This window comes from Eucyclogobius newberryi, unplaced genomic scaffold (assembly GCF_026437365.1).
Source record: "Eucyclogobius newberryi isolate DKJ021-1_F unplaced genomic scaffold, fEucNew1.0.hap1 SCAF_3, whole genome shotgun sequence".
In the NCBI taxonomy this organism is placed as follows: Eukaryota; Metazoa; Chordata; class Actinopteri; order Gobiiformes; family Gobiidae; genus Eucyclogobius; species Eucyclogobius newberryi.
In genome coordinates this window covers 42,235,637-42,254,888 of record NW_027315945.1, presented here as the reverse complement: position 1 = coordinate 42,254,888, position 19,252 = coordinate 42,235,637, and the positions used below count along the sequence as shown (strand labels likewise).

Genomic DNA, 19,252 nt, shown 5'->3' with positions numbered 1-19,252 from the left:
ACATGAGAACATGAAGAACATGAGAACATGAGAACGTGGAGAACATGAGAACATGAGAACGTGGATAACATGAGAACGTGAAGAACGTGGAGAACATGAGAACGTGGAGAACATGAGAACGTGAAGAACGTGAAGAACGTGGAGAACATGAAGAACATGAAGAACATGGAGAACATGAGAACGTGGAGAACATGAGAACGTGAAGAACGTGGAGAACATGAGAACGTGGAGAACGTGGAGAACATGAGAACGTGGAGAACGTGGAGAACATGAGAACGTGGAGAACATGAGAACGTGGAGAACATGAGAACGTGAAGAACGTGGAGAACATGAAGAACATGAGAACGTGGAGAACATGAGAACATGAAGAACATGAGAACGTGAAGAACATGAGAAGGTGAAGAACATGAGAACGTGAAGAACATGGAGAACAAGAGAACGTGAAGAACATGAGAAGGTGAAGAACATGAACATGAGAACGCGAGAACGTGAAGAACAAGAGAACGTGAAGAACAAGAGAACGTGGAGAACATGAGAACGTGGAGAACATGAGAACGTGGAGAACATGAGAACGTGGAGAACATGAGAACGTGAAGAACGTGAAGAACGTGAAGAACATGAGAACGTGAAGAACATGAGAACGTGAAGAACATGAGAACGTGAAGAACATGAGAACGTGGAGAACATGAGAACGTGGAGAACAAGAGAACGTGAAGAACAAGAGAACGTGAAGAACATGAGAACGTGAAGAACATGAGAACGTGAAGAACATGAGAACGTGGAGAACGTGAAGAACATGAGAACGTGAAGAACATGAAGAACGTGAAGAACATGAAGAACATGAAGAACATGAGAACGTGAAGAACGTGGAGAACATGAAGAACATGAAGAACATGAGAACATGAAGAACATGAGAACGTGAGAACATGAAAACGTGGAGAACATGAGAACGTGGAGAACATGAGAACATGAAGAACATGAGAACATGAGAACGTGGAGAACATGAGAACATGAGAACGTGGATAACATGAGAACGTGAAGAACGTGGAGAACATGAGAACGTGGAGAACATGAGAACGTGAAGAACGTGGAGAACATGAAGAACATGAAGAACATGAAGAACATGGAGAACATGAGGAACGTGGAGAACATGAGAACGTGAAGAACGTGGAGAACATGAGAACGTGGAGAACGTGGAGAACATGAGAACGTGGAGAACGTGGAGAACATGAGAACGTGGAGAACATGAGAACGTGGATAACATGAGAACGTGAAGAACGTGGAGAACATGAGAACGTGGAGAACATGAGAACGTGAAGAACGTGAAGAACGTGGAGAACATGAAGAACATGAAGAACATGAAGAACATGAAGAACATGGAGAACATGAGAACGTGGAGAACATGAGAACGTGGAGAACATGAGAACGTGAAGAACATGAGAACGTGAAGAACGTGGAGAACATGAGAACGTGGAGAACGTGGAGAACATGAGAACGTGGAGAACGTGGAGAACATGAGAACGTGGAGAACATGAGAACGTGGAGAACATGAGAACGTGAAGAACGTGGAGAACATGAAGAACATGAGAACGTGGAGAACATGAGAACATGAAGAACATGAGAACGTGAAGAACATGAGAAGGTGAAGAACATGAGAACGTGAAGAACATGGAGAACAAGAGAACGTGAAGAACATGAGAAGGTGAAGAACATGAAGAACATGAGAACGCGAGAACGTGAAGAACATGAGAACGTGAAGAACATGAGAACGTGGAGAACATGAGAACGTGAAGAACATGAGAACGTGGAGAACATGAGAACGTAGAGAACGTGGAGAACATGAGAACGTGAAGAACGTGGAGAACGTGAAGAACGTGAAGAACGTGAAGAACATGAAGAACGTGAAGAACATGAGAACGTGAAGAACATGAGAACGTGAAGAACATGAGAACGTGAAGAACATGAGAACGTGAAGAACATGAGAACGTGAAGAACGTGAAGAACATGAGAACGTGAAGAACATGAGAACGTGAAAAACATGAGAACGTGAAGAACGTGAAGAACATGAGAACGTGGAGAACGTGCAGAACAGGAGAACGTGCAGAACAGGAGAACGTGCAGAACAGGAGAACGTGAAAAACAGGAGAACGTGAAAAACAGGAGAACATCAGAAGCAGCTTTCACCTGCTGCGTGCGGTGAACACAGCGCACGGCCATCCACTTCTGCTCCGACGAGAAAGGAACCTCCTCCACACGAACGTACTCCTGCTGCAGAGACTCCAGACCCATCTGGGGACGGGATGGGGGGGAACGAGAAGGGAGGGGAACGGGACGGGGGAACGAGAAGGGAAGGGAACAGGACGGGGGAACGAGAGGTAGGGGAACGGGACGTGGGGGAACGAGAGGGAGGGGAACGAGAGGGAGGGGAACGGGACGTGGGGGAACGAGAGGGAGGGGAACGGGACGGGGGAACGAGAAGGGAGGGGAACGGGACGTGGGGGAACGAGAGGGAGGGGAACGAGAGGGAGGGGAACGAGAGGGAGGGGAACGGGACGTGGGGGAACGAGAGGGAGGGGAACGGGACGTGGGGGAACGAGAGGGAGGGGAACGGGACGGGGGAACGAGAAGGGAAGGGAACGGGACGGGGGAACGAGAGGTAGGGGAACGGGACGTGGGGGAACGAGAGGGAGGGGAACGAGAGGGAGGGGAACGGGACGTGGGGGAACGAGAGGGAGGGGAACGGGACGTGGGGGAACGAGAGGGAGGGGAACGGGACGTGGGGGAACGAGAGGGAGGGGAACGGGACGTGGGGGAACGAGAGGGAGGGGAACGGGACGGGGGAACGAGAAGGGAAGGGAACGGGACGGGGGAACGAGAGGTAGGGGAACGAGAGGGAGGGGAACGGGACGTGGGGGAACGAGAGGGAGGGGAACGGGACGGGGGGGAACGAGAAGGGAGGGGAACGGGACGGGGGAACGAGAAGGGAGGGGAACGGGACGTGGGGGAACGAGAGGGAGGGGAACGGGACGTGGGGGAACGAGAGGGAGGGGAACGGGACGTGGGGGAACGAGAGGGAGGGGAACGGGACGGGGGAACGAGAAGGGAAGGGAACGGGACGGGGGAACGAGAGGTAGGGGAACGGGACGTGGGGGAACGAGAGGGAGGGGAACGAGAGGGAGGGGAACGGGACGTGGGGGAACGAGAGGGAGGGGAACGGGACGGGGGAACGAGAAGGGAGGGGAACGGGACGTGGGGGAACGAGAGGGAGGGGAACGGGACGTGGGGGAACGAGAGGGAGGGGAACGAGAGGGAGGGGAACGGGACGTGGGGGAACGAGAGGGAGGGGAACGGGACGTGGGGGAACGAGAGGGAGGGGAACGGGACGGGGGAACGAGAAGGGAAGGGAACGGGACGGGGGAACGAGAGGTAGGGGAACGGGACGTGGGGGAACGAGAGGGAGGGGAACGAGAGGGAGGGGAACGGGACGTGGGGGAACGAGAGGGAGGGGAACGGGACGTGGGGGAACGAGAGGGAGGGGAACGGGACGTGGGGGAACGAGAGGGAGGGGAACGGGACGTGGGGGAACGAGAGGGAGGGGAACGGGACGGGGGAACGAGAAGGGAAGGGAACGGGACGGGGGAACGAGAGGTAGGGGAACGAGAGGGAGGGGAACGGGACGTGGGGGAACGAGAGGGAGGGGAACGGGACGTGGGGGAACGAGAAGGGAGGGGAACGGGACGGGGGAACGAGAAGGGAGGGGAACGGGACGGGGGAACGAGAAGGGAGGGGAACGGGACGTGGGGGAACGAGAGGGAGGGGAACGAGAAGGGAAGGGAACGGGACGGGGGAACGAGAGGTAGGGGAACGGGACGTGGGGGAACGAGAGGGAGGGGAACGAGAGGGAGGGGAACGGGAGGGAGGGGAACGGGACGTGGGGGAACGAGAAGGGAGGGGAACGGGACGGGGGAACGAGAGGGAGGGGAACGGGACGTGGGGGAACGAGAGGGGAGGGGAACGAGAAGGGAGGGGAACGAGAGGGAGGGGAACGGGACGTGGGGGAACGAGAGGGGAGGGGAACGGGACGTGGGGGAACGAGAGGGGAGGGGAACGGGACGTGGGGGAACGAGAGGGAGGGGAACGAGAGGGAGGGGAACGGGACGTGGGGGAACGAGAAGGGAGGGGAACGGGACGGGGGAACGAGAAGGGAGGGGAACGGGACGGGGGAACGAGAAGGGAGGGGAACGGGACGTGGGGGAACGAGAGGGAGGGGAACGAGAAGGGAAGGGAACGGGACGGGGGAACGAGAGGTAGGGGAACGGGACGTGGGGGAACGAGAGGGAGGGGAACGAGAGGGAGGGGAACGGGACGTGGGGGAACGAGAGGGAGGGGAACGGGACGTGGGGGAACGAGAAGGGAAGGGAACGGGACGGGGGAACGAGAGGTAGGGGAACGGGACGTGGGGGAACGAGAGGGAGGGGAACGGGACGTGGGGGAACGAGAGGGGAGGGGAACGGGACGTGGGGGAACGAGAGGGAGGGGAACGAGAGGGAGGGGAACGGGACGTGGGGGAACGAGAGGGAGGGGAACGGGACGTGGGGGAACGAGAGGGAGGGGAACGGGACGTGGGGGAACGAGAGGGAGGGGAACGGGACGTGGGGGAACGAGAGGGAGGGGAACGGGACGGGGGAACGAGAAGGGAAGGGAACGGGACGGGGGAACGAGAGGTAGGGGAACGAGAGGGAGGGGAACGGGACGTGGGGGAACGAGAGGGAGGGGAACGGGACGGGGGGGAACGAGAAGGGAGGGGAACGGGACGGGGGAACGAGAAGGGAGGGGAACGGGACGTGGGGGAACGAGAGGGAGGGGAACGGGACGTGGGGGAACGAGAGGGAGGGGAACGGGACGTGGGGGAACGAGAGGGGAAGGGAACGGGACGGGGGAACGAGAGGTAGGGGAACGGGACGTGGGGGAACGAGAGGGAGGGGAACGAGAGGGAGGGGAACGGGACGTGGGGGAACGAGAGGGAGGGGAACGGGACGTGGGGGAACGAGAGGGAGGGGAACGGGACGTGGGGGAACGAGAGGGAGGGGAACGAGAGGGAGGGGAACGAGAGGGAGGGGAACGAGAGGGAGGGGAACGGGACGTGGGGGAACGAGAAGGGAAGGGAACGGGACGGGGGAACGAGAGGTAGGGGAACGGGACGTGGGGGAACGAGAGGGAGGGGAACGGGACGTGGGGGAACGAGAGGGGAGGGGAACGGGACGTGGGGGAACGAGAGGGAGGGGAACGAGAGGGAGGGGAACGGGACGTGGGGGAACGAGAAGGGAGGGGAACGGGACGGGGGAACGAGAAGGGAGGGGAACGGGACGGGGGAACGAGAAGGGAGGGGAACGGGACGTGGGGGAACGAGAGGGAGGGGAACGAGAAGGGAAGGGAACGGGACGGGGGAACGAGAGGTAGGGGAACGGGACGTGGGGGAACGAGAGGGAGGGGAACGAGAGGGAGGGGAACGGGACGTGGGGGAACGAGAGGGAGGGGAACGGGACGTGGGGGAACGAGAAGGGAGGGGAACGGGACGGGGGAACGAGAGGGAGGGGAACGGGACGTGGGGGAACGAGAGGGGAGGGGAACGGGACGTGGGGGAACGAGAAGGGAGGGGAACGAGAGGGAGGGGAACGGGACGTGGGGGAACGAGAGGGGAGGGGAACGGGACGTGGGGGAACGAGAGGGGAGGGGAACGGGACGTGGGGGAACGAGAGGGAGGGGAACGAGAGGGAGGGGAACGGGACGTGGGGGAACGAGAAGGGAGGGGAACGGGACGGGGGAACGAGAAGGGAGGGGAACGGGACGGGGGAACGAGAAGGGAGGGGAACGGGACGTGGGGGAACGAGAGGGAGGGGAACGAGAAGGGAAGGGAACGGGACGGGGGAACGAGAGGTAGGGGAACGGGACGTGGGGGAACGAGAGGGAGGGGAACGAGAGGGAGGGGAACGGGACGTGGGGGAACGAGAGGGAGGGGAACGGGACGTGGGGGAACGAGAAGGGAAGGGAACGGGACGGGGGAACGAGAGGTAGGGGAACGGGACGTGGGGGAACGAGAGGGAGGGGAACGGGACGTGGGGGAACGAGAGGGGAGGGGAACGGGACGTGGGGGAACGAGAGGGAGGGGAACGAGAGGGAGGGGAACGGGACGTGGGGGAACGAGAAGGGAGGGGAACGGGACGGGGGAACGAGAAGGGAGGGGAACGGGACGGGGGAACGAGAAGGGAGGGGAACGGGACGTGGGGGAACGAGAGGGAGGGGAACGAGAAGGGAAGGGAACGGGACGGGGGAACGAGAGGTAGGGGAACGGGACGTGGGGGAACGAGAGGGAGGGGAACGAGAGGGAGGGGAACGGGACGTGGGGGAACGAGAGGGAGGGGAACGGGACGTGGGGGAACGAGAAGGGAGGGGAACGGGACGTGGGGGAACGAGAGGGGAGGGGAACGGGACGTGGGGGAACGAGAAGGGAGGGGAACGAGAGGGAGGGGAACGGGACGTGGGGGAACGAGAGGGGAGGGGAACGGGACGTGGGGGAACGAGAGGGGAGGGGAACGGGACGTGGGGGAACGAGAGGGAGGGGAACGAGAGGGAGGGGAACGGGACGTGGGGGAACGAGAAGGGAGGGGAACGGGACGGGGGAACGAGAAGGGAGGGGAATGGGACGGGGGAACGAGAAGGGAGGGGAACGGGACGTGGGGGAACGAGAGGGAGGGGAACGAGAAGGGAAGGGAACGGGACGGGGGAACGAGAGGTAGGGGAACGGGACGTGGGGGAACGAGAGGGAGGGGAACGAGAGGGAGGGGAACGGGACGTGGGGGAACGAGAGGGAGGGGAACGGGACGTGGGGGAACGAGAAGGGAGGGGAACGAGAGGGAGGGGAACGGGACGTGGGGGAACGAGAGGGGAGGGGAACGGGACGTGGGGGAACGAGAGGGGAGGGGAACGGGACGTGGGGGAACGAGAGGGAGGGGAACGAGAGGGAGGGGAACGGGACGTGGGGGAACGAGAAGGGAGGGGAACGGGACGGGGGAACGAGAAGGGAGGGGAACGGGACGGGGGAACGAGAAGGGAGGGGAACGGGACGTGGGGGAACGAGAGGGAGGGGAACGAGAAGGGAAGGGAACGGGACGGGGGAACGAGAGGTAGGGGAACGGGACGTGGGGGAACGAGAGGGAGGGGAACGAGAGGGAGGGGAACGGGACGTGGGGGAACGAGAGGGAGGGGAACGGGACGTGGGGGAACGAGAAGGGAAGGGAACGGGACGGGGGAACGAGAGGTAGGGGAACGGGACGTGGGGGAACGAGAGGGAGGGGAACGGGACGTGGGGGAACGAGAGGGGAGGGGAACGGGACGTGGGGGAACGAGAGGGAGGGGAACGGGACGGGGGAACGAGAAGGGAGGGGAACGGGACGTGGGGGAACGAGAAAGAGGAACGTGAGGGTTAACCCAATCCATCTTCCCCGTCCCGTCTCCCCTCCTTCGTCCCACCTCTCACCTTCATGGCCAGAGCAATGAGAGCGCCCTCTGTAGGTCGTCCCAGAAGAGTGTGGCTCCTGATCACAGAGTCGTTACACACACAGCCGACCTGAAACACACACACACCAGCAGGGGGCGTCACACACTCTTTAAAGCCCTGCTGTGGAACATTCTGAAGGTCACAGTGGGTTTACCTCGATGATCTTGGACACAGAGGAACAAGAGAAACCGTGGATCACTTCTCCGTCCAGAACCACCTGACCAGCTCCATTATAACCCACACCTGAGACCTGCAGGACAGAGACAAGACCAGGACTGAGACCAGGACTGAGACCAGGACTGAGACCAGGACTGAGACCAGGACTGAGACCAGGACTGAGACCAGGACTGAGACCAGGTCTAAACCAGGACTGAGACCAGGACTGAGACCAGGACTGAGACCAGGACTAAACCAGGACTGAGACCAGGACTGAGACCAGGACTGAGACCAGGACTGAGAACAGGACTAAACCAGGACTAAACCAGGACTGAGACCAGGACTGAGACCAGGACTGAGACCAGGACTGAGACCAGGACTGAGACCAGGACTGAGACCAGGTCTAAACCAGGACTGAGACCAGGACTGAGACCAGGACTGAGACCAGGACTGAGACCAGGACTGAGACCAGGTCTAAACCAGGACTGAGACCAGGACTGAGACCAGGACTGAGACCAGGACTGAGACCAGGTCTAAACCGGGTCTAAACCGGGTCTAAACCAGGACTGAGACCAGGACTGAGACCAGGTCTAAACCAGGTCTAAACCAGGACTGAGACCAGGACTGAGACCAGGACTGAGACCGGGTCCAAACCAGGACTGAGACCGGGTCCAAACCAGGACTGAGACCGGGTCTAAACCAGGTCTAAACCAGGACTGAGACCAGGTCTAAACCAGGACTGAGACCAGGACTGAGACCAGGACTGAGACCAGGACTGAGACCAGGACTGAGACCAGGTCCAAACCAGGACTGAGACCGGGTCTAAACCAGGTCTAAACCAGGTCTAAACCAGGACTAAACCAGGACTAAACCAGGACTAAACCAGGTCTAAGACCAGGACTAAACCAGGACTAAACCAGGTCCAAACCAGGTCTAAACCAGGTCTAAACCAAGTCTAAAGCAGGACTAAACCAGGTCCAAACCAGGTCCAAACCAGGTCTAAACCAGGTCTAAACCAGGTCTAAACCAGGTCTAAACCAGGACTAAACCAGGACTAAACCAGGTCTAAACCAGGTCTAAACCAGGTCTAAACCAGGTCTAAACCAGGTCTAAACCAGGTCTAAACCAGGACTAAACCAGGACTAAACCAGGTCTAAACCAGGACTAAACCAGGACTAAACCAGGACTAAACCAGGACTAAACCAGGACTAAACCAGCTCTAAACCAGGACTAAACCAGGACCAAACCAGGACTAAACCAGGTCTAAACCAGGACTAAACCAGGACTAAACCAGGACTAAACCAGGACTAAACCAGGTCTAAACCAGGACTAAACCAGGTCTAAACCAGGACTAAACCAGGTCTAAACCAGGACTAAACCAGGTCTAAACCAGGTCTAAACCAGGACTAAACCAGGTCTAAACCAGGACTAAACCAGGTCTAAACCAGGACTAAACCAGGTCTAAACCAGGTCTAAACCAGGACTAAACCAGGACTAAACCAGGTCTAAACCAGGTCTAAACCAGGTCTAAACCAGGACTAAACCAGGACTAAACCAGGACCAAACCAGGACCAAACCAGGTCTAAACCAGGACTAAACCAGGTCTAAACCAGGTCTAAACCAGGACTAAACCAGGACTAAACCAGGTCTAAACCAGGACTAAACCAGGTCTAAACCAGGTCTAAACCAGGACTTAACCAGGTCTAAACCAGGTCTAAACCAGGTCTAAACCAGGACTAAACCAGGACTAAACCAGGACTAAACCAGGTCTAAACCAGGACTAAACCAGGTCTAAACCAGGACTAAACCAGGTCTAAACCAGGTCTAAACCAGGTCTAAACCAGGACTAAACCAGGACTAAACCAGGACTAAACCAGGTCTAAACCAGGTCTAAACCAGGTCTAAACCAGGACTAAACCAGGACTAAACCAGGACTAAACCAGGTCTAAACCAGGACTAAACCAGGACTAAACCAGGACTAAACCAGGACTAAACCAGGACTAAACCAGGTCTAAACCAGGACTAAACCAGGTCTAAACCAGGACTAAACCAGGTCTAAACCAGGTCTAAACCAGGACTAAACCAGGTCTAAACCAGGACTAAACCAGGTCTAAACCAGGTCTAAACCAGGACTAAACCAGGACTAAACCAGGACTAAACCAGGACTAAACCAGCTCTAAACCAGGACTAAACCAGGACTAAACCAGGACTAAACCAGGACTAAACCAGGACTAAACCAGCTCTAAACCAGGACTAAACCAGGACTAAACCAGGACTAAACCAGGACTCACCTCTGCGTGGAGTCCATCTGAAGTGAAGATCTGAGTCACCGTCATCTCGTTTTTGGTCAGAGTCCCAGTTTTATCCGAACAAATCACGTTACAGCAGCCTGAAACACAAGAGTCAGATGCCCTCCCGCTGTGTCAGACTGCCTCAGATGCCCTCCCGCTGTGTCAGACTGCCTCAGATGCCCTCCCGCTGTGTAAATACTCACTCAGCGTCTCGACTATGGGTAGTTTTTTGACGATGGCTCTCTTCTTCACCATCCTCATGACGCCCAGGGCCAAAGTGACCGTCACCACGATGGGGAGGCCCTCAGGGATCGCTGCCACCGCCAGACTGGCACAGAGGGTCAAACACACAGAGGGTCAAACACACAGAGGGTCAAACACACAGAGGGTCAAACACACAGAGGGTCAAACACACAGAGGGTCAAACACACAGAGGGTCAAACACACAGAGGGTCAAACACACAGAGGGTCAAACACACAGAGGGTCAAACACACAGAGGGTCAAACACACAGAGGGTCAAACACAAAGGGAAACTGTGAGTCTCCTCTTCACATGTGATACTGACCTGACTCCGATGGTGAACATGTCCAAGGTCTTCTTCCCCTGCAACCAGCCCACCAGCATGATGACCCCTGCAACAGACGAGACGTGAGAGAGACCCCTGCAACAGACGAGACGCGAGAGAGACCCCTGCAACAGACGAGACGCGAGAGAGACCCCTGCAACAGACGAGACGCGAGAGAGACCCCTGCAACAGACGAGACGCGAGAGAGACCCCTGCAACAGACGAGACGCGAGAGAGACCCCTGCAACAGACGAGACGCGAGAGAGACCCCTGCAACAGACGAGACGCGAGAGAGACCCCTGCAACAGACGAGACGCGAGAGAGACCCCTGCAACAGACGAGACGCGAGAGAGACCCCTGCAACAGACGAGACGCGAGAGAGACCCCTGCAACAGACGAGACGCGAGAGAGACCCCTGCAACAGACGAGACGCGAGAGAGACCCCTGCAACAGACGAGACGCGAGAGAGACCCCTGCAACAGACGAGACGCGAGAGAGACCCCTGCAACAGACGAGACGCGAGAGAGACCCCTGCAACAGACGAGACGCGAGAGAGACCCCTGCAACAGACGAGACGCGAGAGAGACCCCTGCAACAGACGAGACGCGAGAGAGACCCCTGCAACAGACGAGACGCGAGAGAGACCCCTGCAACAGACGAGACGCGAGAGAGACCCCTGCAACAGACGAGACGCGAGAGAGACCCCTGCAACAGACGAGACGCGAGAGAGACCCCTGCAACAGACGAGACGCGAGAGAGACCCCTGCAACAGACGAGACGCGAGAGAGACCCCTGCAACAGACGAGACGCGAGAGAGACCCCTGCAACAGACGAGACGCGAGAGAGACCCCTGCAACAGACGAGACGCGAGAGAGACCCCTGCAACAGACGAGACGCGAGAGAGACCCCTGCAACAGACGAGACGCGAGAGAGACCCCTGCAACAGACGAGACGCGAGAGAGACCCCTGCAACAGACGAGACGCGAGAGAGACCCCTGCAACAGACGAGACGCGAGAGAGACCCCTGCAACAGACGAGACGCGAGAGAGACCCCTGCAACAGACGAGACGCGAGAGAGACCCCTGCAACAGACGAGACGCGAGAGAGACCCCTGCAACAGACGAGACGCGAGAGAGACCCCTGCAACAGACGAGACGCGAGAGAGACCCCTGCAACAGACGAGACGCGAGAGAGACCCCTGCAACAGACGAGACGCGAGAGAGACCCCTGCAACAGACGAGACGCGAGAGAGACCCCTGCAACAGACGAGACGCGAGAGAGACCCCTGCAACAGACGAGACGCGAGAGAGACCCCTGCAACAGACGAGACGCGAGAGAGACCCCTGCAACAGACGAGACGCGAGAGAGACCCCTGCAACAGACGAGACGCGAGAGAGACCCCTGCAACAGACGAGACGCGAGAGAGACCCCTGCAACAGACGAGACGCGAGAGAGACCCCTGCAACAGACGAGACGCGAGAGAGACCCCTGCAACAGACGAGACGCGAGAGAGACCCCTGCAACAGACGAGACGCGAGAGAGACCCCTGCAACAGACGAGACGCGAGAGAGACCCCTGCAACAGACGAGACGCGAGAGAGACCCCTGCAACAGACGAGACGCGAGAGAGACCCCTGCAACAGACGAGACGCGAGAGAGACCCCTGCAACAGACGAGACGCGAGAGAGACCCCTGCAACAGACGAGACGCGAGAGAGACCCCTGCAACAGACGAGACGCGAGAGAGACCCCTGCAACAGACGAGACGCGAGAGAGACCCCTGCAACAGACGAGACGCGAGAGAGACCCCTGCAACAGACGAGACGCGAGAGAGACCCCTGCAACAGACGAGACGCGAGAGAGACCCCTGCAACAGACGAGACGCGAGAGAGACCCCTGCAACAGACGAGACGCGAGAGAGACCCCTGCAACAGACGAGACGCGAGAGAGACCCCTGCAACAGACGAGACGCGAGAGAGACCCCTGCAACAGACGAGACGCGAGAGAGACCCCTGCAACAGACGAGACGCGAGAGAGACCCCTGCAACAGACGCGAGAGAGACCCCTGCAACAGACGAGACGCGAGAGAGACCCCTGCAACAGACGAGACGCGAGAGAGACCCCTGCAACAGACGCGAGAGAGACCCCTGCAACAGACGAGACGCGAGAGAGACCCCTGCAACAGACGAGACGCGAGAGAGACCCCTGCAACAGACGAGACGCGAGAGAGACGCCTGCAACAGACGAGACGCGAGAGAGACCCCTGCAACAGACGAGACGCGAGAGAGACCCCTGCAACAGACGAGACGCGAGAGAGACCCCTGCAACAGACGAGACGCGAGAGAGACCCCTGCAACAGACGAGACGCGAGAGAGACCCCTGCAACAGACGAGACGCGAGAGAGACCCCTGCAACAGACGAGACGCGAGAGAGACCCCTGCAACAGACGAGACGCGAGAGAGACCCCTGCAACAGACGAGACGCGAGAGAGACCCCTGCAACAGACGAGACGCGAGAGAGACCCCTGCAACAGACGAGACGCGAGAGAGACCCCTGCAACAGACGAGACGCGAGAGAGACGCCTGCAACAGACGAGACGCGAGAGAGACCCCTGCAACAGACGAGACGCAAGAGAGACCCCTGCAACAGACGAGACGCGAGAGAGACCCCTGCAACAGACGAGACGCGAGAGAGACCCCTGCAACAGACGAGACGCGAGAGAGACCCCTGCAACAGACGAGACGCGAGAGAGACCCCTGCAACAGACGAGACGCGAGAGAGACCCCTGCAACAGACGAGACGCGAGAGAGACCCCTGCAACAGACGAGACGCGAGAGAGACCCCTGCAACAGACGAGACGCGAGAGAGACCCCTGCAACAGACGAGACGCGAGAGAGACCCCTGCAACAGACGAGACGCGAGAGAGACCCCTGCAACAGACGAGACGCGAGAGAGACCCCTGCAACAGACGAGACGCGAGAGAGACCCCTAGAGGACACTCTGAGGAGTTAAACACTGACCAATTATGCCGAAGGAGTAGAGCGACAGCTGCTTCCCCAGAAGGTCCATGCTCTTCTGCAGAGGAGTCTTAGGAGCCTGGACACAGCACAGGGTCAGAGGTCAGAGGTCACAGGGTCAGAGGTCACAGGGTCAGAGGTCATGAGTTTTGAGTGCTCAGGTCTTACCTCTTCCGCCTGCATCATCTTAAACACTTCTCCAAACTCTGAGTTCTCTCCTGTGCCGATCACGATGCCCTGCACATGACAGACACACACAAGACACACACACACCAGACACACCACACAAGACACACACACACCAGACACACACACACCAGACACACACACACCAGACACACACACACCAGACACACACACACCAGACACACACACACCAGACACAGACACACCAGACACACACACACCAGACACACACACACCAGACACACACACACCAGACACACACACACCAGACACAGACACACCAGACACACACACACCAGACACACACACACCAGACACACACACACCAGACACACACACACCAGACACACACACACCAGACACAGACACACCAGACACACACACACCAGACACACACACACCAGACACACACACACCAGACACACACACACCAGACACACACACACCAGACACACACACACCAGACACACACACACCAGACACACACACACCAGACACACACACACCAGACACACACACACCAGACACACACACACCAGACACACACACACCAGACACACACACACCAGACACACACACACCAGACACACACACACCAGACACACACACACCAGACACAGACACACCAGACACACACACCAGACACACACACACCAGACACACACACACCAGACACACACACACCAGACACACACACACCAGACACACACACACCAGACACAGACACACGAGACACAGACACACCAGACACACACACACCAGACACACACACACCAGACACACACACACCAGACACAGACACACGAGACACAGACACACCAGACACACACACACCAGACACACACACACCAGACACACACACACACCAGACACACACACACCAGACACACACACACCAGACACACACACACCAGACACACACACACCAGATACACACACACCAGACACAGACACACGAGACACAGACACACCAGACACACACACACCAGACACACACACACCAGACACACACACACCAGACACACACACACACACACACACACCAGACACACACACACCAGACACACACACACCAGACACACACACACCAGACACACACACACCAGACACACACACACCAGACACACACACACCATTAAAGCCTCACTCTAGAACACAGTATTAAAGCTCGTCTCTGGAACATTAAAGCTTTTCTCTAGAACACTGTATTAAAGCTCGTCTCTGGAACATTAAAGCTTTTCTCTAGAACACAGTATTAAAGCTCGTCTCTGGAACATTAAAGCTCTTCTCTAGAACACAGTATTAAAGCTCGTCTCTGGAACATTAAAGCTTTTCTCTAGAACACAGTATTAAAGCTCGTCTCTGGAACATTAAAGCTCTTCTCTAGAACACAGTATTAAAGCTCGTCTCTGGAACATTAAAGCTTTTCTCTAGAACACAGTATTAAAGCTCGTCTCTGGAACATTAAAGCTTTTCTCTAGAACACAGTATTAAAGCTCGTCTCTGGAACATTAAAGCTTCTCTCTAGAACACAGTATTAAAGCTCGTCTCTGGAACATTAAAGCTTTTCTCTAGAACACAGTATTAAAGCTCGTCTCTGGAACATTAAAGCTTTTCTCTAGAACACAGTATTAAAGCTCGTCTCTGGAACATTAAAGCTTCTCTCTAGAACACAGTATTAAAGCTCGTCTCTGGAACATTAAAGCCTCACCTCTAGAACACAGTATTAAAGCTTGTCTCTGGAACATTAAAGCTTCTCTCTAGAACACAGTATTAAAGCTCGTCTCTGGAACATTAAAGCTTTTCTCTAGAACACAGTATTAAAGCTCGTCTCTGGAACATTAAAGCTTTTCTCTAGAACACTGTATTAAAGCTCGTCTCTGGAACATTAAAGCTTCTCTCTAGAACACTGTATTAAAGCTCGTCTCTGGAACATTAAAGCTTTTCTCTAGAACACAGTATTACAGCTCGTCTCTGGAACATTAAAGCTTTTCTCTAGAACACTGTATTAAAGCTCGTCTCTGGAACATTAAAGCTTCTCTCTAGAACACAGTATTAAAGCTCGTCTCTGGAACATTAAAGCTTTTCTCTAGAACACTGTATTAAAGCTCGTCTCTGGAACATTAAAGCCTCACCTCTAGAACACAGTATTGAAGCTCGTCTCTGGAACATTAAAGCTTTTCTCTAGAACACTGTATTAAAGCTCGTCTCTGGAACATTAAAGCTTCTCTCTAGAACACAGTATTAAAGCTCGTCTCTGGAACATTAAAGCTTCTCTCTAGAACACAGTATTAAAGCTCGTCTCTGGAACATTAAAGCTTCTCTCTAGAACACAGTATTAAAGCTCGTCTCTGGAACATTAAAGCTTTTCTCTAGAACACTGTATTAAAGCTCGTCTCTGGAACATTAAAGCTTCTCTCTAGAACACAGTATTAAAGCTCGTCTCTGGAACATTAAAGCTTCTCTCTAGAACACAGTATTAAAGCTCGTCTCTGGAACATTAAAGCTTCTCTCTAGAACACTGTATTAAAGCTCGTCTCTGGAACATTAAAGCTTCTCTCTAGAACACAGTATTAAAGCTCGTCTCTGGAACATTAAAGCTTTTCTCTAGAACACTGTATTAAAGCTCGTCTCTGGAACATTAAAGCTTCTCTCTAGAACACAGTATTAAAGCTCGTCTCTGGAACATTAAAGCTTTTCTCTAGAACACAGTATTAAAGCTCGTCTCTGGAACATTAAAGCTTCTCTCTAGAACACTGTATTAAAGCTCGTCTCTGGAACATTAAAGCTTCTCTCTAGAACACAGTATTAAAGCTCGTCTCTGGAACATTAAAGCTTTTCTCTAGAACACAGTATTAAAGCTCGTCTCTGGAACATTAAAGCTTTTCTCTAGAACACTGTATTAAAGCTCGTCTCTGGAACATTAAAGCTTCTCTCTAGAACACAGTATTAAAGCTCGTCTCTGGAACATTAAAGCTTTTCTCTAGAACACTGTATTAAAGCTCGTCTCTGGAACATTAAAGCTTCTCTCTAGAACACAGTATTAAAGCTCGTCTCTGGAACATTAAAGCTTCTCTCTAGAACACTGTATTAAAGCTCGTCTCTGGAACATTAAAGCCTCACCTCTAGAACACTGTATTAAAGCTCGTCTCTGGAACATTAAAGCTTTTCTCTAGAACACAGTATTAAAGCTCGTCTCTGGAACATTAAAGCTTTTCTCTAGAACACTGTATTAAAGCTCGTCTCTGGAACATTAAAGCTTTTCTCTAGAACACAGTATTAAAGCTCGTCTCTGGAACATTAAAGCTTTTCTCTAGAACACTGTATTAAAGCTCGTCTCTGGAACATTAAAGCTTTTCTCTAGAACACAGTATTAAAGCTCGTCTCTGGAACATTAAAGCTTCTCTCTAGAACACTGTATTAAAGCTAGTCTCTGGAACATTAAAGCTTTTCTCTAGAACACTGTATTAAAGCTCGTCTCCGGAACATTAAAGCTTCTCTCTAGAACACAGTATTAAAGCTCGTCTCTGGAACATTAAAGCTTTTCTCTAGAACACTGTATTGGAGCTCGTCTCTGGAACATTAAAGCTTTTCTCTAGAACACAGTATTAAAGCTCGTCTCTGGAACATTAAAGCTTCTCTCTAGAACACAGTATTAAAGCTCGTCTCTGGAACATTAAAGCTTCTCTCTAGAACACAGTATTAAAGCTCGTCTCTGGAACATTAAAGCTTCTCTCTAGAACACAGTATTAAAGCTCGTCTCTGGAACATTAAAGCTTCTCTCTAGAACACTGTATTAAAGCTTGTCTCTGGAACATTAAAGCCTCACCTCTAGAACACTGTATTAAAGCTCGTCTCTGGAACATTAAAGCTTTTCTCTAGAACACAGTATTAAAGCTCGTCTCTGGAACATTAAAGCTTTTCTCTAGAACACAGTATTAAAGCTCGTCTCTGGAACATTAAAGCTTTTCTCTAGAACACAGTATTAAAGCTCGTCTCTGGAACATTAAAGCTTTTCTCTAGAACACAGTATTAAAGCTCGTCTCTGGAACATTAAAGCTTCTCTCTAGAACACAGTATTAAAGCTCGTCTCTGGAACATTAAAGCTTTTCTCTAGAACACAGTATTAAAGCTCGTCTCTGGAACATTAAAGCTTTTCTCTAGAACACAGTATTAAAGCTCGTCTCTGGAACATTAAAGCTTTTCTCTAGAACACTGTATTAAAGCTCGTCTCTGGAACATTAAAGCTTTTCTCTAGAACACAGTATTAAAGCTCGTCTCTGGAACATTAAAGCTTCTCTCTAGAACACAGTATTAAAGCTCGTCTCTGGAACATTAAAGCTTCTCTCTAGAACACAGTATTAAAGCTCGTCTCTGGAACATTAAAGCTTCTCTCTAGAACACAGTATTAAAGCTCGTCTCTGGAACATTAAAGCTTCTCTCTAGAACACTGTATTAAAGCTTGTCTCTGGAACATTAAAGCTTTTCTCTAGAACACAGTATTAAAGCTCGTCTCTGGAACATTAAAGCTTCTCTCTAGAACACAGTATTAAAGCTCGTCTCTGGAACATTAAAGCTTTTCTCTAGAACACAGTATTAAAGCTCGTCTCTGGAACATTAAAGCTTCTCTCTAGAACACAGTATTAAAGCTCGTCTCTGGAACATTAAAGCTTTTCTCTAGAACACAGTATTAAAGCTCGTCTCTGGAACATTAAAGCTTCTCTCTAGAACACAGTATTAAAGCTCGTCTCTGGAACATTAAAGCTTTTCTCTAGAACACAGTATTAAAGCTCGTCTCTGGAACATTAAAGCTTTTCTCTAGAACACAGTATTAAAGCTCGTCTCTGGAACATTAAAGCTTTTCTCTAGAACACTGTATTAAAGCTCGTCTCTGGAACATTAAAGCTTTTCTCTAGAACACAGTATTAAAGCTCGTCTCTGGAACATTAAAGCTTCTCTCTAGAACACAGTATTAAAGCTCGTCTCTGGAACATTAAAGCTTCTCTCTAGAACACAGTATTAAAGCTCGTCTCTGGAACATTAAAGCTTCTCTCTAGAACACAGTATTAAAGCTCGTCTCTGGAACATTAAAGCTTCTCTCTAGAACACTGTATTAAAGCTTGTCTCTGGAACATTAAAGCTTTTCTCTAGAACACAGTATTAAAGCTCGTCTCTGGAACATTAAAGCTTCTCTCTAGAACACAGTATTAAAGCTCGTCTCTGGAACATTAAAGCTTTTCTCTAGAACACAGTATTAAAGCTCGTCTCTGGAACATTAAAGCTTTTCTCTAGAACACAGTATTAAAGCTCGTCTCTGGAACATTAAAGCTTCTCTCTAGAACACAGTATTAAAGCTCGTCTCTGGAACATTAAAGCTTTTCTCTAGAACACAGTATTAAAGCTCGTCTCTGGAACATTAAAGCTTTTCTCTCGAACACAGTATTAAAGCTCGTCTCTGGAACATTAAAGCTTCTCTCTAG

The 19,252-nt window shown here is 53.6% G+C and overlaps 1 protein-coding gene across 1 annotated transcript in view; it reads right to left on the bottom strand.

The window, feature by feature from the left end:
- The window catches only part of atp2c1 (ATPase secretory pathway Ca2+ transporting 1), a 71,989-nt gene that overhangs the window by 28,268 nt on the left and 24,469 nt on the right, over nucleotides 1-19,252 (bottom strand). Inside the window, exons 9-16 of the mRNA XM_072460203.1 lie at nucleotides 13,755-13,823; nucleotides 13,590-13,665; nucleotides 10,572-10,638; nucleotides 10,209-10,333; nucleotides 10,006-10,103; nucleotides 7,713-7,808; nucleotides 7,538-7,627; nucleotides 2,185-2,289 (exon numbers count right to left, since the gene is read on the bottom strand). Of these exons, the coding sequence (XP_072316304.1) occupies nucleotides 2,185-2,289; nucleotides 7,538-7,627; nucleotides 7,713-7,808; nucleotides 10,006-10,103; nucleotides 10,209-10,333; nucleotides 10,572-10,638; nucleotides 13,590-13,665; nucleotides 13,755-13,823 (726 nt within the window). The remainder of the gene's footprint in view (nucleotides 1-2,184; nucleotides 2,290-7,537; nucleotides 7,628-7,712; nucleotides 7,809-10,005; nucleotides 10,104-10,208; nucleotides 10,334-10,571; nucleotides 10,639-13,589; nucleotides 13,666-13,754; nucleotides 13,824-19,252) is intronic.